General features: G+C 40.4%; 1 protein-coding gene across 6 annotated transcripts in view; it reads right to left on the bottom strand.

The window, feature by feature from the left end:
• GRAMD1B (GRAM domain containing 1B) overlaps nt 1–14,775 on the bottom strand; it is a 242,464-nt gene that overhangs the window by 145,645 nt on the left and 82,044 nt on the right. The window contains exon 3 of one of the 6 annotated variants that reach the window (XM_044669658.1): nt 14,396–14,445. The exons of the other annotated variants lie outside the window; for them this stretch is intronic. Within the exon in view, the coding sequence (XP_044525593.1) occupies nt 14,418–14,445 (28 nt within the window). The 3' untranslated portion in view covers nt 14,396–14,417. Of the gene's footprint in view, nt 1–14,395; nt 14,446–14,775 lie in introns of those variants that run through there. 6 annotated transcript variants of the gene reach the window in all.

The raw sequence follows: 14,775 nt of genomic DNA, 5'->3' as shown, positions 1-14,775 counted from the left end.
AGAGAGAGAGAGAGAGAGAGAGAGAGAGAGAGAGAGAGAGAGAGAGACAGAGGGATAGAGAGAGAGACAGAGAAAGAGGCAAGAAGTCAAAGAACTCAATGGTTTAGCATCCTGTTTCAATCATCTTTTTGGCCCTAGGAATGATAGCTTCTGATTCTACAGCCCTTTTTGGGGGTATACTAAATGAGTGAAATGGTCACACTTTCTTCCTCCTTCCCTTTATAACCTATTGAGCCAGGAATTCTCCCCAAGCAAGTAATAGACAAAGCAAAGTCAAAGGTAGACTCCAGTTAGCCCCCTCGTGCCCATAATTCCTGAACAAAATACATCGTTGGCATGGAGTAAGATACATATGTCCACTGGCCAGATGGCACTCAGGCAGGGGCATGGCTTCCACAGATGGGTGTCTGTATTCATCCTAGAAAAAGGACATGTCTGTTTTCCTATTAGAACTCAGGGAGAACAGGATACATGGGGAGGGCCACTGTAGCAAGAGCTACCAGGCAAGGCAGTGGCTGCTGGAACAGAGGAATAACCAAAGAGTACTATCACCTATCCTTACCCACGTACCACTCTATACCTACTTATGATAAACTTGCTCAATGATCTTCATGACACCTGGTTCTGCTCCTTACTACCTATGTGACCTAGGGAACATTTACCCTCAGTTTCCTCTTCAATGAAATGAGAGAGTTGGACTGGAAGGCTTTTAAAGCCCTTTACAATTCTAAATATTTTAATATGCACCTCTAGATCTAAGAGTCTGAGTAACAAACTCATTCCACTATCCTACCATTTCAGAATTATATTTTATTCTTCTCTTGATCTTCTCATTATCCCACATGCCCCCAAAGTCAGCAATTCCTCACACTTCTACTTCCAAAATATTTCTCAAATCCAGCCCTTCTATTCCAATTCTACCTTCCCAATCACTGTTCCTAGTTTAGGCGCTTATCTCCCTACTTAGTCAACAAATATTTATTAAGCCTCTACTACATGCCAGACATTGTGTTATGCACCAGGAATACAAAAACAACACAAAACAGGGCCTACCCTCAAGAAGTTCACAGGGAAGATAAAAAGTTATTTTCCAGGGCAGCTGGGTAGCTCAGTGGAATGAGAGTCAGGCCTAGAGACAGGAGGTCCTAGGTTCAAACCCGGCCTCAGCCACTTCCCAGCTGTGTGACCCTGGGCAAGTCACTTGACCCCCATTGCCCACCCTTACCAATCTTCCACCTATGAGACAATGCACCGAAGTACAAGGGTTTAAAAAAAAAAAAAAGTTATTTTCCAACAAGCTTTATACAGGATAAATCCTAACTAGTCTTTCTACCTCCAATCTTTCCCCTCTCCATTCCATTTTCTTTTTCCTTATTTTTTTAAACCCTTTTCTTCTGTCTTAGTAACAACTCTAAACAGAAGAACAAGGTCTAAACAAATTGGGATTAAGTGACTTGCCCAGGGTAACACAGCTAGGAAGTGTCTGAGATAAGATTTGAACCCAGGTCCTCCAGACTCCTGATTGGTACTCTATCCTTTTTTTTTCTTTTTTTTTTTTTTGAAGTCTTTATAAGGTTTATTTCAGCCCTGATTAAATACATATTATCTTTACCTTGCTGCCCCTCTAATTCACTTTCAATCAATGTTTGAGAAACATTCCTAAAGGACCACCATGGGCGCATTACTCCACAATTCTATTCAACAAACATTGATCAAACACTTAACATCCCAAGCACTGATGACAAAAGACAAAAACAATACAGTCCTTAAGGAGCTTACTACTGCAGGATTGGGGAGGAAGGTAACTTAGAAAAGTAAATAGAAGGCAATTTGGAGAAAGAGAAAGCACTAACAACTGGTAAGAACTGAGAAGGCTTCATAGCAAAGATAGATCAAAGCAGGAACTAGAAGAAGGCAAGAATTCTAAGACATAGGGATGAGAGTACATTACAGGCATGGCAGAAAGACTGAATAGTCCAGTCTGGCTGGAACAAAGAATTCTTGGAGTAGAATAATATTAAATAACACTGGAAAAGTAGGATGAAGCCAGATTGTGGAGGACTCAAAATGCCAGGTTTAGGAATTTACATTTTATGCCAGAAGCAATAGGGAATCATTGAAAGTTTTCAAGCAGACAGGTGACATGGCCAGACATATTCCTTAGCAAGATTCTTTTGGCAAGTGACATGGATAATGAATTTGAAAGGGAAATCACTGAAGCAGGGAAGGAAAATCAGAAGCCTACAGTAGTAGTCAAGACAAGAGAAGATAAAGATCTGAACGGGGGTGGGGGTGGGGCGGACTAGGAAAGGTGGTTGGCTATGAGAGACACTGAGAATCAAGATTTGGCAACTGCTTGACAATGAGGGCTGGGAGAGATGGAAAAATCAAGGATGGTTCTAAGGTTATAAAGCCGGCTAACTGAATAGATGATCATACTCTTAAGAAACATAGAAAAAGAAGAACGGTTATTCCATTTCCTTCACATTGAGTTTGAAAAATTAAAAGAACATCTAGTTAGAAATGTTTAAAAGGCTGTTGACAATTCAAGGCTGGCATTCAGGAGATAAATTAGGGATAGTTACAAAGATTTGGGCATCCTCTGCATACATTTAACTACAGAACGAATGGAAGCTATTGAAATCACGGAGAGAAACAGAGTATATAGAAAGAAGGGCACAAGCCAAGGGTCACATTTCCTAAGTAGATAGGGAATATATAAAGATCCAGCATAAGAGAATGAGAAGGAGCAGTCTGACAGTATTTTATCCATTATTAATGGAGTAAGTTCTCTGTGGAGATGGGAGTAAATGGGAGAAAGAAGGAGAAGCAACAAGAAAGGCCATTTCTTCCACAGAGATTGGGGCAAAGGAGGAAAGAGCAGATGATGGTAATGAGGGGCTCTGAGAAATGGAGTAAGGAAGGTGAGATAAGTAGCCTTGATTTTGAGGCTATGTCTTCTGTTAAGAAGTTCAAGGTTGGAGAGATGCTGGGGAAGATACGGATCATGATGGTCAAGAGGGAAAAAATTAAAAGAACTGCCATGCATCAGCAGGAGCCCAGTTATGAAAGCAAAAGATGAAACCATTCTGGACCCAGACAGGATGGTTGTGTAATTTCCTTTCGTGAAATTCAATTAGAAAAAGAGCAGAAGAGAAAGGCAAATGGTGAGGGTGACCTGGAGCAGTCCAGGGCATGAATAGCAGTAGGGATAGGAATTAGGGACTCAAAGAGGATAATGCAATGTTACACTGGTAACTACAGGGTTGAGACTCTACTCAGACTCCTTCAAAAGATCCCTTCTGCCTGGCATTCAGAGCCTCTGTAATTTGTCTCTACCCTATCTGTATAGTCTTAAATTTTACAACTTCCCTTCATAAACTCATATGTTCCATCCAAATTAAATTATTACTCGCTGTCCCCTTGCTCATGCCAAACTTCATGCTTGCAAAAGATTCCTCTCCCAACTCCCTAATTTCTTTCTAAATTAGAAGCTTATCTTTAATGCTACAAGAGATCTCAGAGATCCTCTAGTTTGGTCCTCTCTTGATACAGATGAGAAAACTGAGGCCTGAAGAGTTTAAGTGACTTGCCCAAGGTAATAATTGGAAGAGCTAAGATTCAAAGATAGATCCTTTGGCCAAAAGCCTGGCACTCTATCGGCCATAAAGTCCTCCCTGTTCTTCAAAGGCCATGTCAGATCCAACTTGATCCATTAGGCTATTTCTGACCCCACCAGGTGAAAGTGATATCCCTCTCCTCAAATTGCTCTTAACATTTTGCTTGACTCTGCTTTGGCCCACCAGATTCTACCTTGTATCTGTATTGAAATATTCATACCTCCCCCTCCATCTGTTAGACTAAAGTCCTTGAGGACAGAGAGAGGGCCATTTTTAATCTCTGCTTTACCAACCCCTAAAATAGTTCCTTGCACATAGCCAGCATTTAACAAATAATTATTAGGGCATTTTTTTTTTCTAGACTGGACCTGTGATTTCATTGGTAGTATAGGGGACTCTTATTGAGGTAATTCCTTTACCAATGCACATTAGCAACTTCACCGCAATTTATATAGTCTTTATAGAGTTGCCTAAGATATTGAGAGGTTCCATGACTTCCCTAGGCTCGTACAGTTAGTGTCACAGACAAGGACTGAAGCAGGGTCTTTCCAACTCAAAAGCCCACTCTCCATCTTCCACGCTAAGCTTGACTCTCTTGCTACATTACATAAGAGCCAACATTTACCCAGCACTTTAATATTTTGGAAAGCATTTTACATATATTATCTCATTTGAGCTTACAACAATTTAGTAAAGTAATTACTATCTCCATTTTAAAACTGAGATTCAGAATAGTTCAGGAATGGCCCAGAGACCCAAGGCTAGAAACAGTAGTAAGATTAGCATCAAAGTCCCCTTGACCTAGTAAGCCCAGCACTCTCTTGTTCCAATCACTGCCTCAGACTCTCCTTATTACTGAGACCACATGCTAGGAATTTCATTTTCCTCCCATCCTACTCCAACAGTCAACCATGTCAACACTTTATTATAAAAGTCCCTGAAATTATTATAAAAGTCTCTGAGAAGCCTGCTCAAATTAATCAGAAAAGAGCTGGCAGCTTCCGAGTTTCTGCCATTTTTAAAAATAAAATTCCCATAAGTTGTTCTTCAATTGTCTTCAGTCATGTCAGACTCTTAATGACCCCATTTTTGGGGTTTTCTTAGCAACCATACTGGAGTAGTTTGCCATTTCCTTCTCCAGTTCATTCTACAGATAAGGAAACTGGAGAAAAGTAGAGTGAAGTGACTTACCCAGGGTCACACAGTGAGTAAGTGTCTGAGGTCATATTTGAACTCAAGAAGATGAGTCTTCCTGGTGCTGGGTCTAATTCTCTATCTGCTTCACCACTTGGTTGCCTAGACAATGACGCTGCTCATTCCTTTTTCCTTTCCTTATTCCTCCAAATACACTTAGCCCTGTGGGAACACAGGATAACAAGACCTAGACGTAGACGGGATAAGAGAGATCATCTAGTCCAATCTCTTCATTTTCCAAGAAATCTCTCATCTCAATTTCTTTAAGCAAGTTGCCCTAGGCCATGCTGGTGGTCCTCATTCTCATTCACCCACATGTCTGATCCTTCAGTAGATCTCATTACTACCTTGACATACCTGCCATCCATCTTCTATCCACTCATAAAGACACATAGGAGCTCATTTATGTGCTCTTCACTTCTCATCTGATTTACTTCAATAATGATGATGATGATGACAATAGCTAGCATTTATTTAGTCCTTTAAGATTCTCAAAACACTCTATGGAAGTTACCTCATTTTATTCTCATGTTTTTATTCCCATTTTACAAATGAGGAAACAGAGGCAGGTGAGAGGTTAAGTAACTTCAGACCTTAAGTGACTTACCCAAAGTCACCTAACCAGAAAATGTCTGAGGCCAAATTTTACTCAAATATTCCTAAATCCAATGCTCAATCTACTAGGCTACCTTCTAGCCTCAGCTAATTAAAAGCAGTTATTTTGTTTACTTATGTAAAATGGTCCAGAGACCATTAAATTTAAAAGAATGGCTAGATAATAATTTGCCATAAGATTACTTATTTGTATCTTAACTCACTGAACAAGATAAAAGGAAAAAAATAATAATATAGAAGAAAACAATAAAATAACTATGCAATGTAATACTACAAAAACTTAGCAGCTATCCGAAATTCACTCTATAAACTAAAAGGGGAAAAAAATCCTATACTATAAATAGAGACCTCAGAATATCCTTGGGAATTCAAAAACTGATCTGCCCTAGAACCAGACCATTATCTCAGACACAAGTGTTGCCCACAACCACTCAAACATCATAATGATCTCTAAAGATGTAGAAATGACACTTAATAGATTTGACTATACCAAATACTCATTATCTCCATGCTATGTGGAATGAAAAACTCTAAAAATACAGAGATCTAGCAGGGGAAAAAAAATCAAGTGAAAACAGGATGTAGTTCATATTATCCTGTTGACATTCTTATTTGCTGTTAGACATGTCTGAAAATGTTCTTAGTAAGCCTACAGAATCTACATCCAATACTTTTACATTGAAACAAAGAAAAAATGTCATTACCTAATTGCTTGATTCGGTAAAGATGATGCCAGAATTCTCCTCCAGATCACACTCTCTAACAGAAAATGGCCCTCAAGGTTCTGCAGTGAGTTGTTTATCCTCTTTTTTCCCTTTATACTAATTCCTCTCATGATCTAATCAGTTCCATGGATTTAATTACCATCACTAAATCAATTTATTCTCAGACTCACTTTTCCTGCCCTAATCTCTCTGCTGACCTCCAATCTCAATCTCCAACAGTCTTTCAGATATCTTGAACTGGGATGTCCAGTAGACATCATAAAGTCATCATGTAGGGGCAGCTATCTCAGGGGATAGAGAGCCAGGTCTGCAGTTGGGAAGTCCTAGGCTGAAATATGACCTCAGAAACTTCCTATGTGACTCTGGGCAAGTCTCTTAAACCCATTTGCTTATTAGTCCTTGCCCTTCTGTCAGAGTTGTTACTAAGAAAAAAAACTCATTATCTTTCCACTTAACCAGCCCTACCCCTACTCCATATCCAATCTGTTTTCAAGGTCTATCAGTTTTACCATTGCAATATCTCTCAAATACAGTTCCTTCTGTCCTCTTACACTGTCACTCCTCTGTGGAAGCTTTCATCACCTCACACCTGGACTACTGCAAAAGCCTGCTGGCAGGTCAGCCCACTTCAAGCCTTTCCCCACTCCAATCATCCTCCATTTAGCTATCAAAGGGATTTTCAGAAAGCACAGGTCCAACTATGTCACACCCTCACTCCCCGCTCAATAAATTCCAGTGGCTCCCTATTGCCTCAAGGATCAAATACAAAATTCTGATTGGCATTCAAAGCCCTTCACAACTTAGCCACTTCCCCCATGTTTCCAGTTTTCTCACACCTTACTTCTCACCTGTACTACTTGATCCAATGCCACTGGCCTCCTTGCTGTTCCACAAACATGACATTCCATCTCCAGCCTCCAGGACTGAAATGCTCTCCCTCCTTATTTCCATCTACTAGCTTCTCTAAGTCCCATCTAAAATTCTACCCTTGAAACATAACTATGGGAAAATATTCAAAAGAAAAAAAAAAAGAAACAAGCATTAATACAGATAATCAATATCTTAGATAGTTCAGAAGTTTATATCAGGGAGTTGAGCTTTGGCTCTCAATAAATTATATGTTATGAAAACAGGCTCAGAAGAATAAAGCTATAAAGCACACAAAAAATAAATCAATAAATAAAGTTCTATCCTTTACAGGAAGTCTTTCCCAACCCCTCTCATCATCTTAATCTTGTATATAGATAATACAAACTATATATATATATATATATGTATGTATGTACACACACACACCCCTTTTTGCTTGTGTACTTTTCATTGAATTGTAAATTCCTTTAAGTCAGGAACTGTCTTTTGCTTCTTTCTGTATTCCCAGCTCTTAGTATTCCCAGTTCTTAGCAGATGCCTGGCACATAGTAGGTGCTTAGTAATATTTATTGGCTTGTCTAACAACTAAAGTAGTTTTATAGGAGCCTGGTATATAATTAGAATTAATGTCATTAGAGAAGGTCTAGTTATCTCTATTCAATCATCAATCAAAGTGTAAACTAGGATAAAGAAGCTGTTAATCAGTTTGGAAGGTATGAAGTAAGTATTTTTATCACTAGATAAAATCAGATGAAGCCACTGAGAAATGTGTTGGGAAACTAGGTGGAAGGCTCAGTCCCAACTCTGGGCCTATGTGGCTTGTTGCAATCCACTTTGAAGCTAACCATTCCAGTGGAGGCATCCAGTCTAAGGATGGTTAAAGAAAATGCCCTGGAGAGACGGGAGAATTAAATTCTCTCTCTTTCTCCTCCACAGACCATAGGATAACTTTGTTAATTCAAAAGGTCAGAAACTTTGGCCTTCCCATCAGCATGAGGGGAGTGGTGTCCTCCAAAGAGCAGTGGCTGTCAATGGTATCTGCCCTGAGAGCTGAGAGTTACTCCAAGACAAACAAGACACCAGCCTTCAGAGCTACACAAAGAGAAATTTCCTCTACACAAAAGGAGAAAAGGAATCCTAATGCCAGGAGCTGTAAATTATTCCTTTGCCATATGCCACGTAAGTGGCCCTCCTTCCCCACAGACTATGTATAGCTGTGGAAGAGTGTGTCCCAGACTTTGTGGGAGGCTATTTCTATATCAATGTCCCTGTTTTGTCCATGAATAAATATCCCTTTCTAGAAGTTAATTAGTCCAGAGGCAGAGAGGTAGCTCAGTGAATGGAGAGCCAGGCCTAGAAATAGGAGGTCCTGGGTTCAAATATGACCTCAGATACTTTCTAGTTGTATGATCCTGGATGAGTCACTTAACCTTCATGGCCTAGCCCTTACTGCTCTTCTGCCTTCAAACCAAATCACAGTAGTGATTCTAAGATAGAAGGTAAGAGTTAATTTTTTATTAAGTTAATTAGAATCAGTTCTAAAAACTTTTGACCTTGCTAATAACCAATGGTAGGTAGGTAGCTCAGTGTATAGAGAGCCAGGTTTAGAGTCAGGAGGTCCTGGGTACAACTGTGGACTCAGATACTTCCTCACTTTGTGACTATGGGCAAGTTACTTAACCCTAATTGCCTAGCTCTTACTGCTCTTTTGCCTTGGAATGGATACTGTGGGAAGGAAATTTACTCTTCCTCCCTCTCATAGGGTTGCACACTTGACCTCATCTCCTATGATCTGACCCAGAGGCCAGGACTGTGTGAAGGAAATCATTGGGTGAATTGAGTCACGACGATAGAACGACAGCTGGAAAAATACAGTAGAGTCAAGAGATCACAGTGATCTTCCCTGCAATGCTCACACCCACCCACCTCCCACCCCCGTGGGAGAGTTAGTGGGCAGAGAGGTTTGATAAACTGAGGCAAGAGCAGATTTCTCTCTCTTCTCTTCCCGGTTTGTTGCTAAATGGACCTTCCTGTGGAGCGTGGCTAGGGGGCCCCAAATGGGGACCGCAGAACAGCAAGCTAAATGAAGCAATAAGGAAACTACCTTTAATATCTCTCTTTCTCTTACTTTTCCATCTTTTCCTCCTCCTACTCTTGATTAATAAAATTATTAATTTGCAGCCAGTCTCATAATTTTCACTCTTTCAATACTTAGTACTAATAGATTCTAAGGCAGATGGTAAGGGTTTTGTAAAAAAAACTATCATCTATAACTAAATCAGAAACTTCCTGAGGACAGAGAATGTGTCATTTTTTTACTTCTATAGTTTAGTGTCTTGCATATAATCAGTGCTTAGCAAATTTTCTTTAAAATGAATTAAATTCCTGCTAATTGTGTTATCACTGATTAATTTAGTCTTAACACAGAAACGATATAGACATTAGTGAAAGTTTTTCAGCACCATTTCCTGTATGTGGCAGAAATATTACAACTAACCAGAATACTTCCTTCTGAAACTGGTAGTATTACCATATTTAACTGAAACTGTGCTGTCCAAAAGTTACCACTGATCTCTTAATTGCCAAATCTGGATGAACTTTTCTCAATCTTCATCCTCCTTAACCTCTCTGCAGCATTTGAAACTGTCCTCCAGGTTCCGATTGTTCAAACTGTTGAAATCCTGTCAAGAATTATCCTCTCTGGGTTTTTGTGACATTTATCTCTCTTGGTGCTCCTCCTACCTGACCATACATGTTCTCAGTCTCCTTTGGGGGATCTTCATTAACTTATAGGCATTAATTCTTTTTTCTGTATATGTCTTCCTTGATGATCTAATCAGCTCCTATGGTTTCAATCATCCATCAATGATAATTCCCAGATCTATACTCTCTTCGGAGCTCCATTAATATCTCTAATTACCTCCTGGACTTGAAGAATTAGATATCCCATAAGCCTCTCAAACTCAATCTCTTACCTCCAGAACTCTCCTCTCTTTCAAATTCCCTCTTACTGTTTTTTTGTTTAATGAATAAACATAAGTCCCTTTATTACAGAATTGTATTCATCGATGAATATGGTTACATCTATGGGTTAATTCTTACTGTCAAAGTCACCACCACCCTCCCAGTCATCCAGGCTCCCCACCTCAGTGTCATCCTCCATTCACCCTAATATCACTAATATATCCAAAATTAGACAACATATAGGAAGCACTTTGCAAACTTTAAAGCACTACATAAATGCTATTTTATCATCCCGATCATCAGAAGTCATACCAAACCCAAATACAAAACATATAATGCTATAAACCTGGAGGCACACTACACTGACATAGTCCTGAGAATACAGCATGCCATTGTGGCATGACACGCCATGCCAGCTATTGTCTCAGATGGGTCAAGTACAGTCTGGCACAGAAACAAAGACCTGGACTTGATGTCCACAAGACATTCCTTCCAGTTTTAAGATAGGATAAAACAGAAAACAGTTAATAAATGATTGGTGAATTGCACTGAATTAATTTTATTGTGCCTTGTTGTGGCATCATTTTGATCTCAGAATCCCTGGGCTAGAAAGAACCTCAGAAAACTCTCTGGTCCAGTCAGCTATCTTCAGGTGAGTAACTCTGCATCTCTTCTCATCTTAAGGATCTCCAAATATTCCCTAGCCACCATTCTCACTAGCAGGACTAAAGGGAAATATAATAAGGTATTAAAATAATAAAAATATAAATACATAATAACATAAAATAATAAAATATTAAAAGTGTACTTTTAATATGTTAAAACATACTAAATTATGTTCCAAAGTGGTCATGCCAGAATATTAGGTATTTCTACTCCCTATGTGCTAAACCACTCAAACACAATAACCAAGGAGCCAGTTTTTGACAAACTTGGTTTTGGAGAGCCCTAATCAGTTTCTAAGGGCCAAGTTATACTCCAAAACCATAGCCCTCTCCTAGTTAGTAAAGTCCTAAGGTTAATGTCTTCCCAAATATAAATATATATATGTTTATTATAAAGTATATTATATAAATTGTAATTATATTTTATATAATATATAATAAAATATATTATATATATAAAGTGGGGGCAGCTTGGCAGCTCAGTGGATTGAGAGTCAGGCCCGGAGATAGGAGGTCCTAGTTTCAAATCTGGCCTCAGAAACTTCCTAGCTGTGTGACCCTGGGCAAGTCACTTCACCCCCATTGACTTTTGGCTCTTCAGTCTTGTAACCAAATTGATCCTAAGACTGAAGGTAAGGGTTTTAAAAAAATTATCTTGTGTTTGTTTTGTTTACATTTCTTTATGTGTCTGTTATCTCCCCTTGAAAGAATATAAGTTGCTTTCTGTTTCATTTCTGCCTTTGTATTTCCAATATCAAAAGTAAGTGTGGCACACCGTGAGCGCTGGACCAATGCTTGTAGCGGAGGGGGTAGTGTCTGTTGAAGTCTAACCAGAACTTTTTTTGACTTAGGAGAATCTTACTTTATATACAGGAGATGTTAGAAATTCAAAGGACAGTCTCTAAGGGGAAAGAGAACAGGAGGTAGAAGGATTTTTCTACATTCTGACACAAATGAATGGCATTATAAAGCTATGCATATGACACACAAATGAATTGCATATTAGTTTTGAGTCAATAGCTCAGGTGCTTGTATATAGGCCATGCAAATTATATGCAAATTAACCACAATTCATTTGGGAATCAATCACTCAAGCATTCTTTATATGAGAGCTGCATAATGCTACCCAGCCACAGAACCATCTACTCAATCCTTCTCTAAAGGAAAGGATTAGGAATTGGATATGAGGGTCCCATGGCTGGGAGCTAAGTGAGACATGCTTGACTGCCCAATTAGATTCAGTCTTTTTAGTTAGGGCCCTCAAAGTAAATAATAGTGCCAACCTCAGAAGGAACTTGAGCCCAACGCTCATCTCTACATCTGGGTGCAGTAATCAGCAATCCAGGCTAAGGGATGGCAAATGCCTCAGAAGAAGGAATCTGCTTCTCTTTCTTCCTAAAAGAAAATATACACAACTATTCCTAGCATTTGCAAAAAAAAAAAAACTCCAAAAATCCCTTCAAACCACATGCTCCCTAATGAATCCAATCATCACTGTCACCCCCTGCCAGTGTCAGCTTGTAGATGACAAATCTTTTGCCAGGGGAAAAGTGAGAAAGTCAGCAGGTTTGTAAAAGGTGGGCCCTGGCAGAGATGTACAAAGCACTCTAGGCAGCAGAAGCACTGAAGCCAGACAGCAAACTGCTTGCAGCAAATTGCTTTGAAGCAAAATGTACTTGTGAATGCATCCTCCCGCAGCTACCACTAAAAATACTGGCAGGGCTTTGCACACAGTAGGTACTCAATAAATATTATAAGAAGAAGTAAAGGGAAGAAGGAAGGGTCTTTCTAGCCTTCCCCCCCCCCCCCACCACCCAGTTCCTTTATCTAAAAAACAAGGAGACTTTGCAGGCTGGTTTTCTCTGATCATCCTGATGGGAGATGAGTGACATTAGCAGGTCTTTACAAATTGTGAGAAGTACAAAGAGCCACATGGACCCAGATTATACAGCACATGACAGGGACCAGAAGAAGCAGGGAAATCTTCCACTGCACCCAGTGCTGGCTGATGCCCACCTGGTATTATTGGTTTATAGTACCTCCCACCTACTCTCTCTCGGTCTCTGTCTCTCTGTGTCTCTGTCTCTGTCTCTGTCTCTATCTCTGTCTCTGTCTCTCTCTGTCTCTCTGTCTCTCTCTGTCTCTCTCTGTCTCTCTCTGTCTCTCTGTCTCTCTCTCTCTCTCTCTCTCTCTCTCTCTCTCATACATACATACACATAGACACATGCATACACGAGCTAACCTGTTCCAGAAGTCTGAGCTGCATCCAGTCTTCCACCTCTGGAAAAAAGGAGATCCTGCCATCTGGCCAGAAAGACCCCAAACAGAGAGCACATATGTGCTAGGAATAGGGGAACAATAGAGGTTTCTCTGAAAACAGAGGTTGAAATTGGGGCTGTGCTACAGTCCCATTACTTCCCCCTCAGGCCCCCACCCTGCTTCCTCAAGTCCTTTTCGAAAAATTCACCACACACCAATGTTCAAAAAGTGTGCTAGCCAGAATCAAAAAATGATGAGAAACCTATCTCAGAGACGCCCTCTAGTGCATCTCTACTGCAACAACAATGCTGCATCTAGCCAGTATCCTCAGAAACCTCCACTTCCTATAGGGAAATTGATGGAAGGAGAAGACAACGGCAGCATCAGTCACTCAGGAAACAAATTTCTCTTCAAGTCCATGCTCAACTTCTAAATGAGGCTGCAGAGTGATAGAAAAGCTATCCTTCTTGCTGGAAAATCTCAGATGGGAGCTAAAATTAAATGGCAGTGAAATAGATAAAAGATTGATGAGAAAAAAGATATACGAAGGGGAAAGAAGAAAAGAGAATGATGGGAAGGTATATGAAAGAAAAATAGAAGGTATAAATAAATTTAAGGAAACAAGAGAAGATTAATGAGGATAGAAAAGACAAGAAGCAAAGGGAGAGTGGATAGAAAGAGAATGAAAAGTGTAATAACTCAAGGGAGAAATTAATAATAATAATAATAACAACAACAATAACAATAATGATAGAAACAGACATTCCCAGAGGTGGGATAGGGAAGAGTCTGCCTTCTAAAACTCAGAATCCATTTTCTCCTGAGGCCTCAGTGTTATAAAGGCTAAATAAATTTAAGTAGATGAGGAAACAAGAAAGAAAAGAGACCAATAAGAGGACAGAAAAGGTGAAAAGCGAAGTGAGAATGGGTAGAGAGAAATGGAGAGAGGAATAAAAGAAAAGCGTGTTAACTCAAGAGAGAAATGAGTGATAATAATAATGTGAGAAACAGGTCCATTTAGCCATTCCCAGAGGTGGGAAGGGGAAGAGTCTGCCTTCTAGAACTTAGCACCCATTTTCTCCTGAGTCCTCAGTGCTATAAAGGCTAATGGATAAAGAAACAAGAAAGAAAAGAGACCTTTGGGACAGAAAAGGTGAAAAGCAAAGGGAGAATGGGCGGAGAGAAATGGAGAGAGGAGTAAAAGAAAAGTGAGATAACTCAAGGAAGAAATGAGTAATACATGAGAGAAAGAAATAGGTTCTCCCAGAGGTGGGAAGGGGAAGCGTCTGCTTTCTAGAACTCAGCACCCATTTCCTTCTGGGTCCTCAATGCTATCCTCATTTCCCTCCCTTTTTCCCACAGCTCCCATATGCACATGGGGCATGGAGGGACAGATGCTGGGGGAAAGGAGGGCGGAGTGAACCGAAAGGGAGAAGTTGCCAAGCGAAGCCACTTACGCACAGTGAGGCCGGCAGCATTTCCATCCTACCTTTGCTGTCGCCATATCAGCCGGCTCCATGATCTCTGCTTGGCCTAGGGGGGAGGCGGCACCATCCAGAGAAAAAAGGCAAAGTCACATACAGCTAGACAGAAAGGACAAACAACCCCCTGTGGAGATCCGGGGCAAATCAGGGTCCCCTCTCCCACCCTTGACCCAGCACGGTCCGCGCCGGTCCTGGGTGAGGAAGGAAGTGAAGGGAGGGTCTAGAATGCCCACGTTAGACATTTTCCATCATGCCAGGGAGGAACTCTCAGGAACTACGGATGCTGGTGCTCAGATCCAGCTTTCTCAAGTCCTCGACTTATCTTCCTAGAAGACAAGCCTGGTGCCACTCCCCAGGCACCCTCTACTGGGGGCATCTG

The sequence above is a fragment of the Gracilinanus agilis genome, chromosome 3 (assembly GCF_016433145.1).
Source record: "Gracilinanus agilis isolate LMUSP501 chromosome 3, AgileGrace, whole genome shotgun sequence".
In the NCBI taxonomy this organism is placed as follows: domain Eukaryota; kingdom Metazoa; phylum Chordata; class Mammalia; order Didelphimorphia; family Didelphidae; genus Gracilinanus; species Gracilinanus agilis.
Note: the sequence above shows the minus strand (reverse complement) of the source record. Positions and strands in the feature narration are given on the sequence as shown.